The following is a 10,664-nucleotide window of genomic DNA, read 5'->3' on the forward strand; positions in this document are numbered from 1 at the left end:
TTTAAATCAAGTAAATCAGAGAGTAGGAATTCTGATAATAGCTGTTCAGCCTTATTATAAGATGGTTATTAAAAGTAAAAGTCGCTTTAATGAATGAATTTAATCTGACTTGAGTTTTTAGTTAATGGAGTAATTAATGCTTGTTATACTTTTAATGTGGTTGTTGCTATTTATTTTTATTATCTTGGTTTGATCAGATCAGGTGAACTGAAATTTGTGAAAAATGTTACAAATATAAGTTTAACTGGTTTTAAATTTTAAAGTTTAATCAGTATAGCTTGATATTTGACCATGCCTGGGGCACAGTTATTAGTGTAATTTAGATACTATGTTCAAAATAAATATAATATAAACACTTTTTACCAAGTAATTAAACTTATAATAATTACTAAAATACTTTTCTTGTTCAGGGGCTCCAGAGATGAGTAAAAGATGCTGTGCTTTGCCACCAAAAGAGCTCGATATATCACCTTAAGTGTGAGTGTGATTATCTGTCTATTTATTTTCTTTCGAACTTCCATACAAAGACATATCTTTGGAGCATGTGCATGTGGTCAGTGTGTGATAGACCTCGCTCATGACACCTGGTTCCAACAGCGCTACGACCCTTACACTCAACCCTTACTGACTAAGAAAAACAGCATACTCAGCACTGCCCTCTATTGGTGGTGGCAAGTAAGTGCCTCGCCCTATATAGCCACAATGTAGGATTCTCTATGCAATATCATTATTGACATTAATTATAACTGCTAAAGTACCTTGAAGAATCCAATGGATTAAACTTGCTATTTATCAGAAAAGACAGCTCTGATAATCATGTATGTTCTTCCATAATATTTGAACAGAAGCTACAATATAAGAGTAGAGTGAACTACAAAGCAGTAGCTGAGATGTTATTTGGCATCTTCCCAAATGAAGAAGATTACTCTGATGCTGGTCCAGGCCGCTGCAGAACCTGTGCTGTAGTGGGGAATTCTGGGAACCTCAAAGGATCCCACTATGGTGCTCTCATTGATGCCCATGATCTTGTCATTAGGTGAGTGAGAAAGTGTTAACTGCATGGAGTCTCCATAAACTTGAATAATTATACAATATGTATTTTTATCTGTCTTCTCTCTACATTTTTATCTGTTTTCTCTTGATCATTCTATAAATATTCCTTAAAAATAAATGGATGCATGTTAAATTAATCTTAGCCAAAGACAAATTAGTGTTTGAATTAGCTTGGTTATTAGCATCACAAGAGGTGATGCATAGTAAGTCAAGTACTAAAGACAAAATCATTACAATGATAACTTGGTCTGGGTGTTGTTGTTGTATGCACTATGTATGAAGCAATTATGTTTTACTGTGGAGTAAGTGTCTCTTGGTAGTTCTAACTTTGCATTGTGCTATTTAAATGTACTATTTGCATGAAATACTACATTTAAATAGATGTCATGGGCTGTATGCTTCTAACATGCATGTTTCCAAAACACTGAAATATTACAATGTTTTGTTCAATGAAATGCCCCTGGAAATAGAAACAGAGCATGGTTTGGTCTTGTTAATGTAGAAAATTTGCTGCCAAATTCTGAGATTGGAATCCAGCCTCTGGAGGATTGTGCCTGTGATACCAATAGCAGATAGGCTTGAGAGTTGTTATGATAGTGTAATAGACTGCACTAAGTTCAAGAAGGACCAGCATGTTGAGGGCACCTGAATCACATGATAGAGGTTATTTTCTACCGTCAAAAGACTGTAAAGTGGGTGAAACTAATCAAATCAGCTACAGAAAATGAATTTGTTAGTGTGAATGCTGTCAGGAGTAGACTGAAATTCCAGGATTAAATTCTTGGACATTAACGGGAAGTTTTCCAGACAGAGAGTAAGCCTAGCCTTAGACTTAAATGGCCTTCTAAATCAGATTAACAAAATCAGCTGTCTGTGTCATGGTTCTAAATAGTCCTAGACTTTAGTCCAGAGTTTAATAAGCTGACTTCCTGGAGGAAGACTAGAGCTACTCCAGAACTAAATGTATGTTTAAATTAAGCCTACCAGGAAGCTCAAGATTATATATATATATATATATATATATATATATATATATTATACATATATATTAGGGGTGTAACGGTACACAAAACTCACGGTTCGGTACGTACAACGGTTTTGAAGTCACGGTTCGGTACAGTTTCCGGTACAGCAGGTGGGAAGAAAACTAAACATAAAATTGCTTTTTTTAATAAAACAGTGGTTTATCGAGCAAATTGTGTTTTTGTCTTTAAATATATTAAATTAAATTATAACTGAAAGTTTCTTAAGGATAAAAAAATTATCTCTGCTAATGCTATAATATATGTAAGGAGCCCTTACTTGAACATTATGCTACTATAATATCAAAAGTTAACAACTGAGCCCAAACTATTAGCCTAAATTCAATTGCTTTTTATTTTTAGATAAAATAATCAACACTCAAATAACAAATTGTATGCAAACAAGTAAGCTGCACCTAAAGCAGATTTTGCATTAACTTCTAAATGTTTTTACTTCACTTCGTTGTTGAAATATAATCATTTCTGCACGTGTTACATGTGCACTCTGTTTTGGACTCATTTTGGACTTGTTGTTGTTCTATTTCCCGCCACTAGTCATTCACCATGGTAACTGATCACCTTATCATCACATCTAGCTGTGTCTAATCACCCACCTTGTTATCCCATGTATATATACCCTGTGTTTTCAGTCCAGTATTGTCCAGTATTGTAGGTGTAGTTTCCCTGTTCCTACCTGTTCCTACCTGTTCCTACCTGTTCCTACCTGTTCCTACCTGTTCCTACCGGTTCCTACCGGTTCCTACCTGTTCCTACCTGTTCCTGTGCTCTGTGGATTATCTAGTAAAAGACTTGTTTTGACTTGATCTCTTCGTCGTGTGCTAAATACACCAGCTATTGTAACACACAGTGGCTATCATTTTCATGACAGATTTATTTAAACATACATTAAATAGCCTAATCAGGACATCACTGAAAGTTTTTAAAATATAATTATTATATAGGCTAATACAGTGCATATATTAAGTGAAAGAGTTCATTTCTCTAACGAACTAACAAACTTTGGACACTGAATGGCTTTTCTGAGGTAAATACTACATGACATTTTGTTTACATGCTTTAATTGATGTCTTTCCACTGTTGAAACACTGAGCGATTAAAATAGATATGACCATTTCAGTAAGTTACTGTATCTTTCAACATACCTTCAGATTTTCTTTCATGTTTATTCTGTAACTAGTATTAAAGAGGAAGAGATGATCGCATTCACTCGCGCTGCTGGTTGAACTGAGGTGCCTGTACATATGTATATATATATATATATATATATATAATATATATGTAACGAAGCGGGAGTCATGGTAAGATCCAAATGCAAGCTTTATTAAGAATGTCGTACAGGCAGGGTCAATCAGGAGCAGACGAGAACAGCAAGGGACAGGCAGAATCGTAATCAGGGTGCAGGCAATGGTCAGGACAGGCAGATATCATTCACAGAACAGTATACCAGGCAAGGGTCAGGACAGGCAGCAACGGGTCAAAAACAGGAACAGGCAAGATCAATCACAGGCAGACAGAAAACAAGGAAACGCTCAGAATTGTCACAAGGAATCAAGACTTCGCAAACTGGTGGTGTGAGTGTGAGTCCTTTATAGTCCTGTTAATGTACTGCAGCTGGGTGTGGTGATTAGTGAGGAGTGTGTGCATGGCTGTATGTGGCGACAGGTGATTGGTGTGGAGTGAACATGTGACTGGCAGGGAGGATTGTGGGTAATGTAGTCCAGGAACTGACAGAAACAGACGGTGATCGTGACATAATGTCCCCCTCCCGGAAGGCGCGTCCTCGCGCCGTAGATGGCACAACTGGGGAGGGGGGGTGGGTGCCCTGGAGACCTACAGGCAGGAGATACTGGATGTGCAGGCGGGTATGGTGGTCTCCAGGGCAGGTCCAGGAACTCAAGCAGCCACGGCGGGCCAGGGGCCTCGGGAGGCCACGGCGGGTCAGGAGCCTCGGGAGGCCACGGCGGGTCAGGCGGGTCAGGAAGCCATGGCGGGTCAGATGGCTCGGGCAGCCACGGTAGGTCGGGTGGCTCGGGCAACCACGGCAGGTCGGGTGGCTCGGGCAACCACGGCAGGTCGGGTGGCTCGGGCAACCACGGCAGGTCGGGTGGCTCGGGCAACCACGGCAGGTCGGGTGGCTCGGGCAACCACGGCAGGTCGGGTGGCTCGGGCAACCACGGCAGGTCGGGTGGCTCGGGCAACCACGGCAGGTCGGGTGGCTCGGGCAACCACGGCAGGTCGGGTGGCTCGGGCAACCACGGCAGGTCAGGTGGCTCGGGCAACCACGGCAGGTCAAGTGGCTCGGGCAACCACGGCAGGTCAGGTGGCTCGGGCAACCACGGCAGGTCAGGTGGCTTTGGCAACCACGGCAGGTCAGGTGGCTTGGGCAGCCGCAGCAATGAGTCCATAAATGGCCCTGACAGCAGTGGCTGGGCAGGGTCCCCACCCACCAGCTCCCCACCCCTAGGTATACTGCCCCCCCCAAAAAAGTTCTTGGGGAAATCAAGGGAGGCATTGGCAGGTTCATGGGTAAGGAGCTCGGGTGGCGCCAGCAGGGCATATGGCCTGAGCGGCAGTGGTAGAGCAAATGGTCCAGGCGGTGGTGGCAAGGCCGACCAAGGCTGCTCTGTGGCCGTATCAGGCAGAGCGGGCAGTTCGGTGACGGCCTCCATGGCCGTATCAGGCAGAGCGGGCAGTTCGGTGACGGCCTCCATGGCCGTATCAGGGAGAGCAGACAGCTCCGGCTGCTCCGGGACGGCAGCGGGCTCGGGCTGCTCCGGGACGGCAGCGGGCTCGGGCTGCTCCGGGACGGCAGCGGGCTCGGGCTGCTCCGGGACGGCAGCGGGCTCGGGCTGCTCCGGGACGGCAGCGGGCTCGGGCTGCTCCGGGACGGCAGCGGGCTCGGGCTGCTCCGGGACGGCAGCGGGCTCGGGCTGCTCCGGGACGGCAGCGGGCTCGGGCTGCTCCGGGACGGCAGCGGGCTCGGGCTGCTCCGGGACGGCAGCGGGCTCGGGCTGCTCCGGGACGGCAGCGGGCTCGGGCTGCTCCGGGACGGCAGCGGGCTCGGGCTGCTCCGGGACGGCAGCGGGCTCGGGCTGCTCCGGGACGGCAGCGGGCTCGGGCTGCTCTGAGTGCATCCTCCAGGCTCGCAAGAACGACAAAACATAAAACGTGAGTACAGCCCTCTTGGCCATCACCGGACCGATAGGGAGAGCATGCAGAACTGGAGTGGACTCTGGAGTGGATTCACTGGCTGGAGCGGACTCAACGGCAGGAACGACCCCTTTGTTCACTGACACTGCAGGGGCGGCCATCTTGTCCATCGCGTCCAGGGCACTTGAGTCCATATCAACCAACAAATTTGAGAGCGTTGAAACAGGCGCACTTGAGAGCGTTGAAACAGGCGCACTTGAGAGCGTTGAAACAGGCGCACTTGAGAGCGTTGAAACAGGCGCACTTGAGAGCGTTGAAACAGGCGCACTTGAGAGCGTTGAAACAGGCGCACTTGAGAGCGTTGAAACAGGCGCACTTGAGAGCGTTGAAACAGGCGCACTTGAGAGCGTTGAAACAGGCGCACTTGAGAGCGTTGAAACAGGCGCACTTGAGAGCGTTGAAACAGGCGCACTTGAGAGCGTTGAAACAGGCGCACTTGAGAGCGTTGAAACAGGCGCACTTGAGAGCGTTGAAACAGGCGCACTTGAGAGCGTTGAAACAGGCGCACTTGAGAGCGTTGAAACAGGCGCACTTGAGAGCGCAGCGTCCGGCTGACTTGAGAGCGCAGCGTCCGGCTGGCTTGAGAGCGAAGCGAAGGCGTGACGTTGCTCTGGGCGATCAGCGAAGGCGTGGCGTTGCTCTGGGCGATCAGCGGAGACGTGACGTGCCTCTGGGCGATCAGCGGAGACGTGACGTGCCTCTGGGCGATCAGCGGAGACGTGACGTGCCTCTGGGCGATCAGCGGAGACGTGACGTGCCTCTGGGCGATCAGCGGAGACGTGACGTGCCTCTGGGCGATCAGCGGAGACGTGACGTGCCTCTGGGCGATCAGCGGAGACGTGACGTGACTCTGGGCGATCAGCGGAGACGTGACGTGACTCTGGGCGATCAGCGGAGACGTGACGTGACTCTGGGCGATCAGCGGAGACGTGACGTGACTCTGGGCGATCAGCGGAGACGTGACGTGACTCTGGGCGATCAGCGGAGACGTGACGTGACTCTGGGCGATCAGCGGAGACGTGACGTGACTCTGGGCGATCAGCGGAGACGTGACGTGACTCTGGGCGATCAGCGGAGACGTGACGTGACTCTGGGCGATCAGCGGAGACGTGACGTGACTCTGGGCGATCAGCGGAGACGTGACGTGACTCTGGGCGATCAGCGGAGACGTGACGTGACTCTGGGCGATCAGCGGAGACGTGACGTGACTCTGGGCGATCAGCGGAGACGTGACGTGACTCTGGGCGATCAGCGGAGACGTGAACTGTTGCTGTTGTGATGGTAGCCGCCATCTTGTGCGTGTTACCTGGCGCGGCGGCCATTACGGGACTCACCATGGTGTCGCATTCCTCCGCGACACCCACAGTAAATGGAGAGCCAACAGTCAACAATGCATAGTCCATAAAGCTGCTAAGTGATGAACGTGGTCCCTCTCGACTTAATTTATTCTGGAGAGGTTGGTTGACGCCATCACAAAAAAAGTCAATCAGTGCACAGTCCGGAAGATCAGAGAGGTAAGCAATGTTTAGATACTCCTGCACATATTCCTCCAACGATCGCGTGCCTTGCGAACTCCACAATAGCAATAGATTAATGTCCATACCGTAATGAGATCCTCCGGGAAAGCTGCTGGATCTTGGTGGCGGCGAAGTCTTCTGTAACGAAGCGGGAGTCATGGTAAGATCCAAATGCAAGCTTTATTAAGAATGTCGTACAGGCAGGGTCAATCAGGAGCAGACGAGAACAGCAAGGGACAGGCAGAATCGTAATCAGGGTGCAGGCAATGGTCAGGACAGGCAGATATCATTCACAGAACAGTATACCAGGCAAGGGTCAGGACAGGCAGCAACGGGTCAAAAACAGGAACAGGCAAGATCAATCACAGGCAGACAGAAAACAAGGAAACGCTCAGAATTGTCACAAGGAATCAAGACTTCGCAAACTGGTGGTGTGAGTGTGAGTCCTTTATAGTCCTGTTAATGTACTGCAGCTGGGTGTGGTGATTAGTGAGGAGTGTGTGCATGGCTGTATGTGGCGACAGGTGATTGGTGTGGAGTGAACATGTGACTGGCAGGGAGGATTGTGGGTAATGTAGTCCAGGAACTGACAGAAACAGACGGTGATCGTGACAATATATATATATATATATATATATATATATATATATATATATGTATATATATATATATATATATATATATATATACAGTGGGTACGGAAAGTATTCAGACCCCCTTAATTTTTTCACTCTTTGTTATATTGCAGCCATTTGCTAAAATCATTTAAGTTCATTTTTTTCCTCATTAATGTACACACAGCACCCCATATTGACAGAAAAACACAGAATTGTTGACATTTTTTGCAGATTTATTAAAAAAGAAAAACTGAAATATCACATGGTCCTAAATATTCAGACCCTTTGCTCAGTATTTAGTAGAAGCACCCTTTTGATCTGATACAGCCATGAGTCTTTTTGTGAAAGATGCAACAAGTTTTTCACAACTGGATTTGGGGATCCTCTGCCATTCCTCCTTGCAGATCCTCTCCAGTTCTGTCAGGTTAGATGGTAAACGTTGGTGAACAGCCATTTTTAGGTCTCTCCAGAGATGCTCAATTGGGTTTAAGTCAGGGCTCTGACTGGGCCATTCAAGAACAGTCACGGAGTTGTTGTGAAGCCACTCCTTCGTTATTTTAGCTGTCTGCTTAGGGTCATTGTCTTTGTGACGAGCAGGGCGGGCGAGAGCCGTGAGGGAACGGCGCGAGGCCGGTGACGCGAGTGATAATGAGCGTCACCTGCGAGGCGTGCCGGCCTCGAGTCTCTCACGGAGGAGCTCCGGAGGCATAAAAGGAGGAGCGACTACAATGAAGGACGAGAGAGGACCAGGCCTGGACTTTATTTTATGTTTTATTATGTTTGTGTGGCCGGCAGACGTCCGCGAGGGTCTGCCGGCATTACTTTCGTTTTGTTCTTTGTTTATTTTGAATTAAAGTTACGTTGAATGTTCGCCGGTTCCCGCCTCCTTCTTCCCACATCTACTAACCTCGTTACATTGGTGCCGAAACCCGGGAGGAAGGAGGGACATGCTGTCAGAGAGCCCTCGCTGCTGAGGGGGATCGCGGTGCTGCGGAGTTCGGGCAGCGCGGGAGTGAAGACCGCGAGAGGCTGCCCGAGGCGGTGGTGCTGGAGCCAAGTGAAAGGTGGGACGGAGACCCGGATGCCGTGCTCCTGGGACGAGGTGGGGTGGCTGCCGTCCTGGAGGGAGCGGAGGAGTCGCCGCCATCCGCCGTGGGCCGGAGCCTGCTGTCGTTCGCCATGAAGGGGAGGAGCAGGGGACGGGGGAGGAGCTGCCGGCTGCCCTCAGCCGGAGGAGCCATCGCCGGCCGCCAGGAGGCGGTCGAGGATCGGGCCGTCCACCACGCGTCCAGTGCCATCGCATGTGGCACCGCGAGGAAGAGCCTCTTGGCAGGCTGAGGACCGAGCGGCAGTGTGTCGGGGAACCGGACCAAGAATTTTTTTTTCTCTTTCTTTTTCCTCTCTCCCTTCTCTCATCCTGTCGCTCCCCTTGCTTCCGTCTCGTCTGTCCTTACCCCCAGGTGCTGCGGCCGCCGAGACAGGCCCCGGGGGGGAGTAAGCGCAGTCGCGGGAGTACCCCCGGCCTGCGAGGGGCGTTGGGGGTATGTGACAAGCAGGGCGGGCGAGAGCCGTGAGGGAACGGCGCGAGGCCGGTGACGCGAGTGATAATGAGCGTCACCTGCGAGGCGTGCCGGCCTCAAGTCTCTCACGGAGGAGCTCCGGAGGCATAAAAGGAGGAGCGACTACAATGAAGGACGAGAGAGGACCAGGCCTGGACTTTATTTTATGTTTTATTATGTTTGTGTGGCCGGCAGACGTCCGCGAGGGTCTGCCGGCATTACTTTCATTTTGTTCTTTGTTTATTTTGAATTAAAGTTACGTTGAATGTTCGCCGGTTCCCGCCTCCTTCTTCCCACATCTACTAACCTCGTTACATTGGTGCCGAAATCCGGGAGGAAGGAGGGACATGCTGTCGGAGAGCCCTCGCTGCTGAGGGGGATCGCGGTGCTGCGGAGTTCGGGCAGCGCGGGAGTGAAGACCGCGAGAGGCTGCCCGAGGCGGTGGTGCTGGAGCCAAGTGAAAGGTGGGACAGAGACCCGGATGCCGTGCTCCTGGGACGAGGTGGGGTGGCTGCCGTCCTGGACCTGGAGGGAGCGGAGGAGTCGCCGCCGTCTGCCGTGGGCCGGAGCCTGCTGCCGTCCGCCATGAAGGGGAGGAGCAGGGGACGGGGGACTCGCTACCGGCTGCCCTCAGTCGGAGGAGCCATCGCCGGCCGCCAGGAGGCGGTCGAGGATCGGGCCGTCCACCGAGCGTCCAGTGCCACTGCATGGCACCGGGAGAAAGAGCCTCTTGGCAGGCTGAGGACCGAGCGGCAGTGTGTCGGGGAACCGGACCAAGATTTTTTTTTTTTCTCTTTTTCCTCTCTCCCCTCTCTTGTCCTGTCGCTCCCCTTGCTTCCGTCTCCTTTCTCTCGTCTCGTCTGTCCTTACCCCCAGGTGCTGCGGCCGCCGAGACGGGCCCCGGGGGGGAGTAGAGCGCAGTCTCGGAGGTACCCCCCGGCCTGCGAGGGGCGATGGGGGTATGTGGCGACCAGGGCGGGCGAGAGCCGTGAGGGAACGGCGCGAGGCCGGTGACGCAAGTGATAACAAGCATCACCTGGGAGGCGCACCGGCCTTGAGTCTCTCACGGAGGAGCTCCGGGAGCATAAAAGGAGGAGCGACGACCGTGGAGGACAAGAGAGGACCAGGCCTGGACTTTATTTTATGTTTTATTATGTTTGTGTGGCCGGCAGACGTCCGCGAGGGTCTGCCGGCATTACTTTCGTTTTGTTTGTTTATTTTATATTAAAGTTTTGTTGAATGTTCGCCGGTTCCCGCCTCCTTCTTCCCAGATCTACTAACCTCGTTACACAGACCCTCGCGGACGTCTGCCGGCCACACAAAGATAATAAAACATAAAATAAAGTCCAGGCCTGGTCCTCTCTCGTCCTCCACGGTCGTCGCTCCTCCTTTTATGCTCCCGGAGCTCCTTCGTGAGAGACTCAAGGCCGGTGCGCCTCCCAGGTGATGCTTGTTATCACTTGCGTCACCGGCCTCGCGCCGTTCCCTCACGGCTCTCGCCCGCCCTGGTCGCCACAGTCTTGTTGGAAGGTAAACCTTCGGCCCAGTCTGAGGTCCTGAGCACTCTGGAGAAGGTTTTCGTCCAGGATATCCCTGTACTTGGCCGCATTCATCTTTCCCTCGATTGCAACCAGTCGTCCTGTCCCTGCAGCTGAAAAACACCCC

At 50.8% G+C, this 10,664-nt stretch overlaps 1 protein-coding gene across 1 annotated transcript in view; it reads left to right on the forward strand.

Annotated features, from left to right (window-relative positions):
- The first annotated feature begins 432 nt into the window (after nt 1-432).
- The window catches only part of st3gal1l3 (ST3 beta-galactoside alpha-2,3-sialyltransferase 1, like 3), a 100,116-nt gene continuing 89,884 nt past the window's right edge, over nt 433-10,664 (forward strand). The window contains exons 1-2 of the mRNA XM_067411648.1: nt 433-675; nt 846-1,036. Coding sequence (XP_067267749.1) covers nt 433-675; nt 846-1,036 — 434 coding nt within the window. The remainder of the gene's footprint in view (nt 676-845; nt 1,037-10,664) is intronic.

The sequence above is a fragment of the Chanodichthys erythropterus genome, chromosome 15, assembly GCF_024489055.1.
Source record: "Chanodichthys erythropterus isolate Z2021 chromosome 15, ASM2448905v1, whole genome shotgun sequence".
Classification (NCBI taxonomy): Eukaryota; Metazoa; Chordata; class Actinopteri; order Cypriniformes; family Xenocyprididae; genus Chanodichthys; species Chanodichthys erythropterus.